Source organism: Lynx canadensis, chromosome B4 (assembly GCF_007474595.2).
Source record: "Lynx canadensis isolate LIC74 chromosome B4, mLynCan4.pri.v2, whole genome shotgun sequence".
Lineage (NCBI taxonomy): Eukaryota > Metazoa > Chordata > Mammalia > Carnivora > Felidae > Lynx > Lynx canadensis.
Window position 1 is genome coordinate 64,988,493 of NC_044309.1, and position 15,408 is coordinate 65,003,900.

Sequence of the window (15,408 nt, forward strand, 5' to 3'; positions counted from 1 at the left end):
ATAAGTCATTTCTCAGAGATGAGGGTGGGCCAAGATTCCTATCTTGTAGCTCCTTTCATTCAAAAGCATACAGCAAAGGGAAAAAGAGATTTCCTTCTTCTCAACAGCAAGAAGTGAAAGAAGTTGGGATAATTAGAATTTTATCCTGAAACAATAAAACTAAATTTATAAAAATAAGCTTATTGTATTTTATATATTTTGCATTGCTTGCTATTGTAATTATGGCTAACCAGTAAAGGTATTAAAAACAAAATGAACTGTTTAATACTTAGGTCTTTATGACATAAATTTTTTCAACAAAATTTGTTTAGCAAAATAAAAGTATCTGACTATCAAAAGAATAAGGAAGAATCTGGGAGAATTTATAAAGTCATCAAAATGTTTTAAATGATTTTTTTTATGACTGTGACTCACACTTAACCATGGTATAAAAAATGTTATGAGTCTGGACTTAGTTCAAAGAAAAATAAGTAACCTCAGAAACATTTTTAAATAAAGATATTGAAATGGTCAGAAATGCATTTCAGAAATAACACTCTGGCTAAGGAGAAGATAAGAGTGGAGGTCAGACTAGAAGAAGAGAAACTAGTTAACATATGATAATAGTCATTCATTGAAGGATTATAGTGGTTCTGAATGAGGGCTGCTGAAATGAGGAGAAAAGCAGATTCAGGAGATAACTGGAAGTTAAAGTTCCAGTTAAGGAGTGTGAAGACTGAAGGATAAGAATGTGAGTTAGTGGGAGACAAACAGGATGATGAAGTAAGGAAGACCATGCCTTCAGCTTTGGTCATACTAAGTCTGAAGTACTTGTGCTCATGCAAGTAGAAATTTTGAGGAAGTTATTGGTAATGCCTGACTGCAACTAAAGATGAAATTGAAGGACTTCCTTTAATAGTGGAATCTGAATCCATGAAAGAGAAGACAAAATTTGATAGAAACCTGAGTACATCAGTATTTAAAGAAAAAGAACTTAAAGGAACAAAGAGCCTGTGTGCATAGAAACCTGAGAAAGTATGAAAAAACAAACTCAGGTCAATGTGTTTTCATATATATATTTGAGAGAGAAGGAGCGAGCAAGAGAAAGCATAATAAGGGGGGAGGGACAAAGGGACAGAGAATCTTAAGCAGGCTCTATGCTCAGCAAGGAGCCTGACTAGGGGCACCATCTTACAACTGTCAGATCTTGACTTGAGCCAAAATCAAGAGTCAGACACTTAACTGACTCAGCTACCAAGACATCCCTGGAGGAGAATATCCTAAGAAGTAATCAACATAAAAACGTTAAAGTAAGTTCAATTAGAATAAGTAACTATTAACATTAACAAGTAGGTTTTAGTGAATTCAATGAGATTAGTGAAGGAGAGGCTATATTAAGTACATTAATGTGGTTAAATAAATGAATAGGAGTGAGGAAGTGGATTCTATGAGAGTAGACCATTCCTTCAGGAAACTGGATGTTAGAAAGGAGGAAAGAGTAGCACGTGGAGGTGATGGAGGTGTTTTATTAGGATGTGCAATACTCAAGCATGTTTTAAAACTTAAGGGAAGGAATCAGCAGACAAGAAGACATAGAAAGTTAAGCAAATGAATAATTAAATGAAGTCCCATAAATGGTGAAAATGGATGGATGGGGTCTGAAGCAAAGATGAAAGGATTGCCTCACTTTTTCCTTTACAAGTAAAAGAGGATGGTTCTGCAATCAGGGAAGTTTTTAGGTCTTGGGTAGAAAGTCAAGTGAATTCTTATTTATAAGTAGTATTTTCTCTCCAAAGTAGGAGTTGGGGTCAACTGCCAGTTACTTTGGGATATTTGGGAATAGCTTGGATTATTTAGATATAGTGGGGGGAAGTTTGAAAATAGGAATTGTAGAGAACAGGAGAAAATTGAATAGGAAAACACAGGATTTCCGTTCAGAATTGAGGGCTCTTTTGAAATTGGATACTAGCTTGCCTGGTTTTAAAACCTCCTAAATAGTTGATTGCTCTGGTGTAGGGATAGAGAAGCAGATGAATTTATTCATGAATGAGGTCTCCCTTCCCCACAGCACTGGAAGATGTAATATATTTCAAAGGAGAAAGCGATTGCAATGATGAAATGATGCATCATTAAGTATGGTGCCATATCTATTGACAGAGAATTCACAGAGAAGTAGAAAGGTGAAAGGACTGGAGTTTCCAAGTGAGAAAGGTGAAGGCATAGGAACTTGTGGTTGGGGACTGGGGAGGTTAGGTAGAGAAAAGAACACTGGAGGAAAAAGGTCAGCCATGGGGAGGCCAGGGTGATGAATATAAATGGCTTTGCTTGCCTTCTCTGCAGGGCCTGTGAAGTTACCCTTGCAATAGGGAAACTTGATGAGTAGACCCTATCTCAAATTTTTAATGTCTCTGAATAGTTAAAAAGAATCCATTATATGACATTCATCTTATTATATTTTGGGAAGATTAAGAGTTAATTAAATTTACAGATATTAGATTAGGTGCCCAGATAATCAGGTTTAAAATTGCTCAAACTCTGGCTTGATTACATAAATATGCATAACCATTGCTTTACCACTGTCTACTTATCTGTCGAGATGTCTCTGACTCACTTTTGGTATAAAGATTTTATTCTTTCATTGTGTCTTAATAATTCAAAATAAAGTGACCCAGTTCTGAAAAACTGAGAAAACACAACTCTCATAAGAGAAGAGTAAGCCATGGGGCCCCTGGGTGGCTCAGTCGGTTAAGCATCCGACTTTGGCTCAGGTCATGATCTCACAGTTTGTGAGTTTGAGCCCCGTGTCGGGCTCTGTGCTGATAGCTTGGAGCCTGGAGCCTGCTTCGGATTCTGTGTCTCCCTCTCTCTCTGCCCCTCCCCTGCTCATGTTCTGTCTCTCATAAATAAATAAATGTTAAAGGAAAAAAAAGAGAGAGAGAGAGAAGAGTAAGCCAAAAAATGCTAATTCCTCAGAAACTTTTGTAAAGCAGAACTTTGCTAAAGTCTATGTAACCAGACCATAACATTTGCATGGTCCTATTCACTGAGGCTTGTAAAAAGTGTTAGATCTAATTGTCTACTACCTACACAGATGGATATGATCACACAGAAAAGCACAGACCAATTGGTGTGCTCTCCATTCCCATCACCACTGCGTTAATTGATATCTGTGGTTTCTGTATCATTTTTTTAAATTTTAAAGTTCTAGTTCTTTAATTTTCAAAATGTACAAAAATATGATTTCTTGTAATTAATCAAAACTTATAATTTAGTTCATTGATATTTCAAGCCTTTTGTTCTTTGGTTTCTTCCCATTATTGCCTGAACATAGACCATATTTATGGCATCATTCCATAGAGAAAGAAGGGGAATAAAACCCAAATCAGCAACTCTTTTTTTTTTTTGAGAGAGAGAGAAAGCATGAGTAGAGGAGGAACAGAGTGGGGGGGGGGGGAGAGAGAATGAATCCCAAGCAGGCTCCACACAGCACAGAGCCCAATCCAGGGCTCGAACCCATGAACCATGAGACCATGACCTGAGCTGAAGTCGGATGCTTAACTGACTAAGCCACCCACGTGCCCCAAATCAACAACTCTTACTCAAAGAAAGCTGAGAGAAACTGTTTCTAAGATAAAAATTTGGAATTATCTTTGAAGTTAACCTATTTATCCTATTCAGATGATGTTGTGGTTGACCCTTAAACAATGAGGGGGTTAGAGGCACCAAGTCCCACACAGTTGAAAACTGCCATATAAGTTTTGACTCCCCTAAAACTATTGATAGCCTACTGTTGACCAGAAGCCTTGCCAATAACATAAACACTTGATTAACATATATTTTATATGTTATATTATATGCTGTATTCTTACAATAAAGTTAGAAAAAATAAAATGTTCTTAAGTGAATTATAAAAAAGAGAAAATACATTTAGAGTACTGTACTAGAAAAAATCTGCATATAAGTAGATCCACACAGTTGGATCCTGTGTCGTTCAAGGGTCAACTCTAATATTATAATAGGGCATAATTCTGATTTCTATAACAAGAGGCTAACCTAGCAGTGACTTAAACAAGGTAGAAGAAGTTTATTTCTCTCTCATGTAATTAACTATTCCAGCATAAGCAGGCCAGGGCATACACATCAGGTTCAAGGTGTCTAGAGTCCTAATTTTTTTTTTTATATTTGTGCTTTGCTATTCAAAGGTTTTTGCCTTCTCCTTAATGTCCAAGATGGCAAGCTACCATGCCCATGTTCCAGGCAGTTAGGTGGTAGAATACCATGGGGAAAGGGAAGGTGAGAGTCTGTCCTTTAATTCTAAGGGCACAGCCTGGAAGTAGTACACATCACTGCCACTAACATTCTGATGGTCAGATGTAGTCATGTGGCTGCAGCAAACCAGAAAGAAAGCTGAGAAAAGTTGTCATTTATAAATTAAAAAAAATAAGTTATTTTAATGCTGCTACATATCTAAATAAAAATAAAGGATTCTGATACTGTGAAATAAAAGGGGGGAAATGAATACTTGGAAATAACTAGCAGTCTCTTTTTCATCTATATATCCAATACATAATCAATCAACATATTATCCTTGCAACAATGCCTCTTATAATTTCCATTTTAACAGTACTGATTTGCCTTTTTCTTGAATTTCAATAAATGATAAAAACTTTGTATTAATACTATATTGAGTTGATTATAATATGCATATTTTAAAACATTTACATTTTCTGAAATCTGAATATATTTTAGTATCAATGGCTTATTACAATCACTAATAGCCAGGAAGTATGTCATAATTTTCTCTGTGTATGTGCAAAACAAAGGCATCAATATAAAAAGCCATAGAATGAGTCCAAGTGGCTTAAAAAACAACAACAACCAAAAAAAAACCAAAACAGTGGAGAAAACAGTAAAGCCTAGCACTAAACCTTACAAGACAAACTTTTGGGGGATAGGTGGAGAAGGCACTGAGTCAGTGAGTTTGCCAACATTGCTAACATTGCACATAACTGTACAGGTAGCTTAGAGCACAACACCAAATGGCCTTTATATCTTTTATGAATTCTTTTAAGGAAAAAAATGCACCATTACCACTCTTGACAGCACTCTTGATGGCACAGAGCCTAATAATGAGTGGAAAAACAATGGTGTCACCAATTCTGAAATCAAAAAGCCATTCAGAAGAATCATGGTCAACTTTAAACTTATTTTAACCCATTTATGTCTTTTAGTTTACTTTTTATGTTTGTACAAGAGTGATATATGATTTCAACAATTTATGTCTGTTTTAAAAGAAGTCTCTACATAAGTATGAAATAAAAACTCTGTGATAACAAAGTATCAAGTTATAATTTATTTAGTGACATTTCTTTTTCTTTTTGGTACCATATAAAATAATGGTGCATCTTATAATCAATAGCATCTTAGATTCAATCAAATATGGTATTCAATATGATATAAAAGTATCCTAACTTATAAAAAAATCTTTACACATGTTCATAATTGAGTAAATAATTTATAATCTGTGATTATCTATTAATTCTACATTTACAATAACTTGAACTATGTACAGCATTTAATTAATGGTACAAGTACATTTTATTTTTTTAAGTTTATTTATTTATTTTGAAAGAGAGAGGGCACATGTGTGCACATGCACCCAGCAGGGGAGAGGCAGAGAGAGAGGATCCCAAACAGGCTCTGCCCTACCAATGCAACCCCTGATGGAGGAATCATGGTTCGTGAGATCATGACCTGAGCTGAAATCAAGGGTGAGACACTTTACTGACTGAGCCACCCAGGCCGCCTAGTACGAGTACATTTTATGTCTGGCACAGTGGCTTTTACCTAAGTGTTCAATAAATATTTGTTGAATAAAAGCATAATGCTAAAACCACCTCTCAGATATAGTAACAACTCATTGTAACATGTTAGAAATGATAATAAGCTTAATATTGTTTTATCCATTATTCCTATAAATCTATGACTATTGAAACAGAATTAAGGGAATAATAAAGACTGTAAACTATAGTCCTCATTGTTTGATTAAAATAATTCTGCAGTATGAACAAATTGACATTTACAAGGTTTTTTAAATTGACTGTAATGTTCTCTATTCCATAACAGAATGTTAAATAGCAGATCGTAACACACTTCAGGATCCACCCGGATGAAAAAAAGGTAGTATCAGTCCCTCCCACCTTCATCATTCTACCCTTCTAGCTCTGAGGCATCACAGAACAATTTTATGATTTTATGTATACATATACAGTATTTGTGTGTGTGTGTGTATATATACATGTATATATACATGTATACACATACATATATATACACATCTGTGTATATATACATATATATACATATATACACATCTATGTATATATACATATATACGTATATATACATATATACATACATACATATGTATGTATATATATACAGCTTTATTTTCAGACAGTCTACCTAAGTCATGATGATGTCAGCTTTTACAGTTTCAGTAGTCATTTAGGATATTTAAAATGATAAAGAAAGGGGCACCTGGGTGGCTCAGTCAGTTGAGTGTCCGACTTCAGCCTAGGTCATGATCTCACCAGTCCCGAGTTCGAGCTCCGTGGTGGGCTCCTGTGCTGACAGCTCAGAGGCTGGGGCCGGTTTCAGATACCGGGTCTCCCTCTCCCTCTCTGCCCCTCCCCCATTTGCACTCTGTCTCTCTCTCTCTCTCAAAAATAAACATTAAAAAATAAAATAAAATAAAATAAAATAAAATAAAATAAAATAAAATAAAATAAAATAAAATAAAATAAAATAAAATAAAATAAAATAAAGTAAAATAAGGGAAAAGAAAACTATTATACAATAACAAGAAGCCATCGCTTCAGTCAGGGACTGTTTCTAAACTTGGCCAGTGCTGGATATTCCACCAACAGAGAAAATCAGTATTGTACAAATTAGAAATAAACAACATAATTTATTGAGCTTTAATAATAACACTTCCTATTAGGAGGCCTAGTTTTCTTTGATATCATAGCACTGAATTTTAATAATGACATATATAGACGGTTGACTACTAAACTTACATACCCAAAAAATGGTAGGAAAATAAAGCAAAAATTGATTGTAATGTATTATTTTTCTAATTACAAAGTAACAAAAATAATTTAACCAGAAATTTAATATCTGTTTTCATTATAGGCTTATTTATGGACATACAGAAGGAGCTATATTTATAATTATATGCATTCAAAGTTGTGCATTTCAAACACACTAAAATCTTTTACATGATTTTACTGTTCAAATGAATCAATTATATTTAGCTAAGCATTCATGAATTAACACTCATGTACACTTAATTATATGCATGCATGTACTCAAGTAAGAAAAATAATGTTGTGTCTTACGCTTGTATGACAGTATATCTAACAAAAGGAAATTTTGGAATTTGGGTCATAATTACACACTGAGAAATCTTAATACCTTCCAATACATCACTAATTATAGCCAACGGTATAATGATAGTTAAGAGCCTATTTTTTACAAACATTTGTTCCAGTGCCCTGTGGCATCAAGGATGCCCCTAGGAAATCTTCCTATGCTTACTTTTTGTGGAACCTAAGGAACCCTGGGTTTTTATCCTTGCTGCTTCATTAACTAGCTTGATTTGAGGGGAAGTTGCTAACTTTCCCTGCCTTCGTTTTCAACACTGCAAAATAATGACTTCTAGTTCTAACTGGTATGACTAATAGGCATTTGAAAAAAGATGATTATCTTCCCCATGCTAGTTTCTACTTAAGCAAACAGGCTTTCTTTTACTATTATAAATTGATATTTTAAGTAGATATTCCCACTTTTCTAGAACTTGCATAAACTTAATACATTTATTACACAACACTTACAAATTTAGCCACTGGATCATAGCTCTACCTGAACACACTCTGTGGGAAGTCAACAGATACCCATAAGGTGTTAAGTTGCTTTTTTGTGAGTATTTTGCTCGTATTCTAGGTTTTAAATACCTCCAATGCTCTAATTTCTGCTATTATCATAAACAAAATACGATTTCTTATAATTAATCAAAACTCATAATTTAGTTCATTGATATTTCAAGCCTTTTGTTCTGTGGCTTCTTGAGGATGAATTTATTAATTCATTCATTCTTTCATTAATCCAACAAATATTTATTGAGACTAAGAGGAGCCATCGGTTTTTCTAGGCACTGAGAATAAGACAGTAGACAAACCACTGCTCTCAAAGAGCTTATGTTCTACTGATTTAATGTATACATCAGGAAGAACACAATTGTATTTTCAAAATATAGATAATTTTAATTGGCATTAGAGATTCCAATAAACATTTGTGATAATGTTTATCTTCTGCCAGAATCTTGTAAAAAAATCTTGTAAATGAATGTAGATGTATCCAAATAATGACTAATTTTTTCCATAAAACAAAATGATGATTAAGTTTTAAAGACAATGGGATTTGAATGAAATGGACAGCTATAGATCTTATATATAAAATCATTCTTGTAAGGATCTGATTTCAGAGATTCACAGCTCATATAAAGAGGAAATATAAGGGTGCCTAGGTGGCTCAGGTGGTTAAGCATCTGACTCTTGATTTTAGCTCAGGTCATGATCTCATGGTTGGTGACTTTGAGCCCTACACTGGGCTCTGTGCTGGTGGTGCTGAACCTGCTTGGGATTTTCTCTCCCTCTCTCTCTCTGCCCCTCCCTGCCTCTCTCTCTCTCAAAATAAATAAACTTAAAAAATTTTTTTAAAAAGAAGAAATATAGATCTTAATTTGTCTCAAGAAGAAAAAAGATTAAAGCAAAACAAATCCTGTCAATATTGTCAAAATACTGATATCTCAGAATTAAGAAAAGTAGGTGTTTGCGGACACTGGCTTGGCCTTTGAAAGCAGTTGTTCATTTCCCTTTGGAGCAAATGATACCAAGCATAGTATGTATTGATGATCATGTAAAAATGAGACTTTCTTGATTGGAGTGGCATTCTTCATTGGAGTGACAATGTGGGAGAAGGAAAAAAATCCTTTCTTACATCCTTCTTCATATATGGGTGTATCTGAATTTATTATGGTTCAATTACTCTGTCTCATGTTTACAAGTTTTGAGGAAAAATTTCCACTATATTTCTAAATTGTAACTCTTTATACAATCATTAGAATGTGTAAAACTCAGTGTGTAGTTGTACCAGAATTATAGATTAAGTAATCATTTGCTTTGTGTCTGTAGAGAAAAACCTACGAAACACCCTTACTCATTTTAAGCCCTTATCATAGACTTAAAATGCCTCAATCTCAGAGAATCACAGTGTAATTTTAAAAATCTTACTTAGCAATCTCCTTTATTAGTCAAGTAACTTCAAAGAAATTCTTTGCCAAACTACTGATCCCTACATCTACAAAATTCAGGAATACACATAGAAATTGAGAAAGAAATTGTTTAAACTTTTATTTTAGAATTTTTAGTCCCAAATTAAAAGTATTAAAATGCAAAATCAAAACAATGATGAATTAAATGTTTATTGAAAATATTTAAATTAAGGTTAGGTCTATACAATTGTGATGTGACTATGTGCTTCAGGGGGTTCGATTAGCTATGGTTTATGAGGTCTGCCTTTTAAGCAACATACTTTCCTAAAACCTCATAAGCATTTGGATATGGGGCAGCAATTAAAGACTGACCAGAAATGAACCCAAATGCAGTTCCAAAACTATTATGTGTATTAGTCATGGTATATCTGAAAAATAACATTTTTGGCTGATATATTGTTTTGTATGTTCCCTAAGTATTAAATCATATTGTGCATGAAGATGAATTTAGTTGGTGACATGTCTATTGGGGGTGGGGGTGGGGGTCAGAGGCAAAGAGAGGGCAAACATTTGATTTTCTAAAAATTACACATGATGAACTTTCCAGTGTGCTAGTAATGCTGACATCAATAATGTGTCTAATAAACTATTTCAAAAAAGTAAATTAATTGGTGTTGGCAGATGCAGTCTAATTCTTCACAAATCTTATGAAAATATGGGATTAGCCAACTTGATTAATGCCAATAACACTGCTGATGCTTCTGCTACTGCTGTTATAGTAAAGAGGATGGTGGAGGCCGCTCTTTATTGGCACTTAAAACACTGGTAGGAGAATATATTATTTATATGTATGATTCATAAATTCTTTAATGTAGAATGACTTTAATTGGGATTACCAGAATTTCTCCCCCTCTACTCCTATGGGAAGGAATCTAAAAATATACACAATCTGGAAGCCTGTAATTGTCACTTCACCCTTTGAATAACTGACACCATATGGGCAGTGCTGATTAACATTCAAAGTAAATAACCACTGTGCCATTCAATGTAGATGCCCTCCTACCAATAATGTGTTTCCTATTCAACAAACAGTGAGTAGAAGGGTCACCTACTGGAAGTGTTTTTATTTAGAGACCTAGAATAAAGGGCACAGGTGCTAAGTTATAAGAAAATCGACTATAAAGAATAATGTGAAGCTGAGTGGCTAATATAAAGATTCACTAGGTAATATTTGAATCCATTTTGCAGATATCTATTGGTATTGGGAGTTTATTTGTGGATTATTTTATTTCTAATTGTACAGATATACAAATGGAAAATGTAAAGTAATCTTGTGCATCTTTAGATCTCATACAACCTTACAGAATGTCTTCTTTAGTGGTAGCCACTCAAAATATATCCATATATTAAATCAAATACTCCATCTGAATAGCATATATTTTCTCTTTACAGAAGAAAAATATCCATGAAATTGTTTTAGACTCATTTTTCCCCAATTTTTCTTTCCAAGGGAAAGGCCAAAAGGAATGCGAACTACGACTACCTCTTGTGGGCTTAGGACATGCTCAACACCCTTTCTGCAATTCATATACTGTGTTTTACCTTAAGTTTATATGGTTGTATATTTAGAAAGATTTATAAGCTAGTAATTGGTTTCCGACTGCACAGTTTTCTTCATTACCAGCCAATCTGAGAACCAGGAGACCACTTCTTGGTGTATGATCACAAACAGATGATCACAGCATCAACGGTTAAATGACCAAATTACAGGTATTTAAATTTAAATACTTTAATTTCTTCCACTATACCCCCTTCTCGGAGTCTTATCTTTAGAAAGTCGATCGCTAAAGATGTTTCAGAAGAGTTTATCCAATATCAACACAGAGGACTTTTAAGGTCACACTATTTTGGGTATTTATCTCATGCTTAGCAACCATACACGTGACACACATATACACTGTGTTCACCCAGTTCCTTCCACTAATAGTTGTTTGATACACTCGTTGGAATTCAACACCTACTGAACAAGTGAAGAAAGACTGTTTTATTTGTATATGCACAAAACGTCTAAGTGTCCAGCATGGGGACAGCACCAATCATGTACCCTTCCGCTCCAGGGTTCAAGTAGCAGCATCTCTCAGGTTCTGCCAACCGCAGACAGAAAAGAAGCCTCTCTTGGTTCCGGTTGCCACGATCAGAGAATTTGAAAACCCTGCAGATAGTCCATTTAAATACTGGTAGGGAAAAGCTAAACCACATCTATTCCCACCTCCCCTTCCTCTCCCTTTTCTTTGGTGCTGGTGGTGGATGGGAGAGATTCACTCAGTACGCCCTCCTGGCCCCCTTCCCCAGCCCGCAGAGCTGTGGGCAGTCGCGCTCCGCTTGAGTTGAGCGGTCCAGCTCTCACCTGTTGCCCTGGCTGCCCTCAAGCCACGAAGCCCCGCCACGAGGACAAAAATGACAGAAAGCAAAGGGGAAGAAACAAGACCTACAGAAGAGATGGCGATCTTCCAGCCCGTTGCCGAAAATCCCGAAAGCAGTGCTTGTTGGTCGCCCAAAGCCACAAGTGACCGTCACAAGGGACTCTCGAAATCACGCGGCCCGCAACTCTGGAGTCCCTCTCGCTCGTGTGAACGGACAACAGGCTACATTAACCAAGTACTGCGCAGGTGGTTAAAACCCTTTACCCAGGAGTGACCAAACACTAGTTCTGATACGGTTCCCCTCAACCCTCCGAGAAAAACCTGTCACCTGAGGCTTCTTTCCACTTCCAGATTTCTGACGGTCGGTGTCCTTCTCCATCTCACCCCATTTCTTCCAAGTTTCGTTAAGGGAGAGGGAGGATGCCCGTGCGTTGGGGTGTGCATGACAGCATGTGTGTAGAAAGAATGTCTAATCTTTTCTCTTTCCTCCACTTTATATGTGACTCGAGCCTTGGTTGTCGCCTCAAAAAAGAATCCCTGTTTTGCCAACGCTGTCACGAAACCCTCCAAAATCACATTTAATAAGGGGTTCGGACACGGTCAAAGGCTCGACAGGTTGTAGCCGCGAGTTACACACACACCCCCTCCCCCGCCCCCGGAGCCTTTCCGCTCCCGGAGGCCAAGGCAACCCCATTTGCAAGGCGGTTTTTCGCGTCCAAGCAGGGATTCTCCGGCCCGACCCCTTCCCCAAGCTCGCGAGCCGCGACACGAGAGAGGGCAGCTGGGGTCCCGCCGGCGAGCGGCTCTCGCAGGCAGCGCTGGGTAACAGGCTGTGCGCCGCCGCCCTCGCTCGCCTCGCCTCGCCACCCCGGAAGGGAGCCCGCAGGCGTGGGAGAGCGGCGGCGAGCGAGGGACGGCGTGGCGGGCTCGGAGCACACCGGGGAGGTGGAAGAAGCCGGGCAGGCGGAGTCGAGCCGACAAAACCCGAAGAACCCACGCTCCAGGTGTCCGGGAGCTGAGCGGAAAGAGGAGCGAGGTAAGAAGGCGCGGCGTCCCACGGGCGCCCTGGCGCCGCGCGGGGTCCCGGCGGAGCGCGCGGACACGAGGGGGGCCCTCCCCGGTTACCTGTGCTGCTTCCGCCCTGGCTGCCCCTGTCCCGGGGGAAGATGCCCGAGCACTTCTCCCACTCCACCTGGCCCGCGAAGCACAGCTCGGTGACGATGTGCAGCGCCTTCTGGCACAGGCTGCTCACTCCGTCCTCCTTGTGGAAACTCATGGTTGGCCTCTTTTTCCCCAGTCGGCCGGCCGAATTTCCCCTTCCCGGTACCTCTGGGCTGGCCCCTCTGGCGCCCTAAGCCATCGCCCGCTCGTGGGGAAATGGGCGGGAGAGCGCGCTGCTCCCAGCGGCAACTCTTAGGAGCCGCAGGTTGGCCCCATGGCGCGAGCGGGGGGCGCAGGGGAAGGCGGAGAGGCTGGGGCTGGAAGCGCGCGAGGCGGCGGCGGTTAGGTTTGCGCCAAGTCTCCTGCGGCGGGAGCCAGCCAGACGCGGCGAGCTGGAGAGAGAGACCCGGCATGGAGTGCGGAGAGGAAGGGTAGGGGGTGGGGGAGACGTGAAAAAGCCAAAGCCCTCGACTCGCTAGAACTCCCCCCGCCTCCTCCCAGCGCTTTAGTGTTTGGGCTGGTGGCTGGCGGCGGCGCGTCCAATCGCAGCCCGGCGCGGGCCGGCCGACCGGTTGAGGCACCCGCAGCGCCCCCTCCGCGCTCAGTCAGGGGCCCGAGGTGGCCTTGCAAGAGGCGCGACTCCTGGTCCCTGCCGGGACCCCAGCTTGGGCTGCAGGTGCACGATGCAGAGGGGCGGGGGATAGAGAAATCTTCGTTTTCTCCGTACTTTTTCCCCAGCCTCCGTCCGCCCCTCAGCTTCCTGTCTCTCCAACTTTACTGCATGTGTGTGGCTCTCCGTGGTCTGTCTAGTTTTACTTTTCTGAAAAGTCGTTACAACTGAAGACAAACTGAAAAAGTTAAATTTTAAAAATGAATAGGCGAATAATCAAGTCAGACGTCTACAGAGAAAGAGAAGTGTGCCTGGAAAGCACGTTTAAAATGATTTCTAACGATGATGGTTTAGAGACAAAATTTAATTCCAGAGTTCTTTTTATTGCTATTACTGAAATTCACCGTAAGATATATTTCCTATCTATCCAATTCAGTTTTTCTTGATGCATAAATACTATGAATAGGCAGATTTTAATTTATTGCCTTTGACTTTGTTTTCTAATTCTCTTACGTATTTCACAAAACGAAATCTTATTTGTATTAATATTCACTGTCGATTAATCCGTAATTGGCAGTTAAGAATGCACAACTTGTCTTATCACTTCTGCACTGGAATACTGAAAACAACAACAAGACCTGGGTTTAAAGGGGAGAAGGGTCAAGTTCATATCTGTCACACACACCTGTGCTTAACCTTGAAGAAATTGCTTCTAGATCCTTCTTTCAATCTGTAAAATGAAGCCTTGGGACTCTTCTGTTGTAACACTTCTCTAAGGCAAACGGGCTTACTCATGGAGCTACAACTACAAAATAGTGTTGATAAGTATGGGCCACACGGTTATAGTAAATGGGTTCACATTTACTATAAATGGGTTTCATTGTTTTTAAATTGTTTTGGGGCAGAGTTTGATACTCGCTTATAACCTGAAGATTGATTTAACCTTTATTAGGTGAGGATTCTTTATTTTCGAAGTGGAATATCCTGACGTTGTGGGCATATTTATATAGACAGTTTATGATAAATCATTTCCTGCGTAAGGACACTGTGGTAAACTTACTATAAATACTCGGCATAGAATCACAGTAGATAAGCATTCATTAGTTGAATCATTTTGACCTGATTCATAGGACAATTGGTATAACTAGGAGTAATTTTATCGTGAATCAAGACAAACTAAAATCTGAAGGTCTCATTTGCTTTTTGTTTTTATGCACATTGCTTTGGATGGCTTTTAGATAAAATTGACTATTTCAAAATAATTTCACTGTCAAAAAATATTGAATATCTACTGTATGTTTGGAGCAATGTAAACACACTTTAATAAGGCCCTTTCCAGCTGTCCTTGCCTCCCAGTCCTCCACAGTCTAGACACCCTCCTGTAGAACAACCTGCAATGCAATGCTGTGCTTTCATATTTACTGTATGAGCAAACTGTTATGTGGGAGTCCAAATGAGTAATTTAGCTCTATACTACCTAGATTCTAATTGCTTAAGTGGAGTAATGCAGATCTCTCTCATGACCCTCTTCTGTTTGATTTCAGTGCTCAATATTATTAGGTAAACAGATTCTGAAAATAACTTTCCCCGTATTTGTTTATCCTGCTCCTGGCCTCTTGCTTACTCTTCCCCGTGTTTCCACAATAAGCAGTTCACCTGTATGTTCATTTTTCTGAATTTATTTGTCTGAAATATTTTTGCTTTCATCTAAATCTCCTAAGGTTTTGCTTTTTTTTCTTTGATCTTTAGACCATCTCTACAGCTCATTAGCAGATGAATCAAACCAGTTTTTCTTGTCACTTATTAACAGCTCCGGTAAGAGGTGTGGGGAATGTAGAAACTGCATTCAAGGTCATTATTTTCAATGCTGAAGGATGAGATGACAAGAATTTCAATTCACA

The 15,408-nt window shown here is 38.5% G+C and overlaps 1 protein-coding gene across 1 annotated transcript in view; it reads right to left on the reverse strand.

The window, feature by feature from the left end:
* The window catches only part of SYT10 (synaptotagmin 10), a 63,806-nt gene extending 50,783 nt beyond the window's left edge, over positions 1 to 13,023 (reverse strand). Inside the window, 1 exon segment of the mRNA XM_030321722.1 lies at positions 12,862 to 13,023. Within this exon segment, the coding sequence (XP_030177582.1) occupies positions 12,862 to 13,012 (151 nt within the window). The 5' untranslated portion in view covers positions 13,013 to 13,023.
* Positions 13,024 to 15,408: the final 2,385 nt, after the last annotated feature.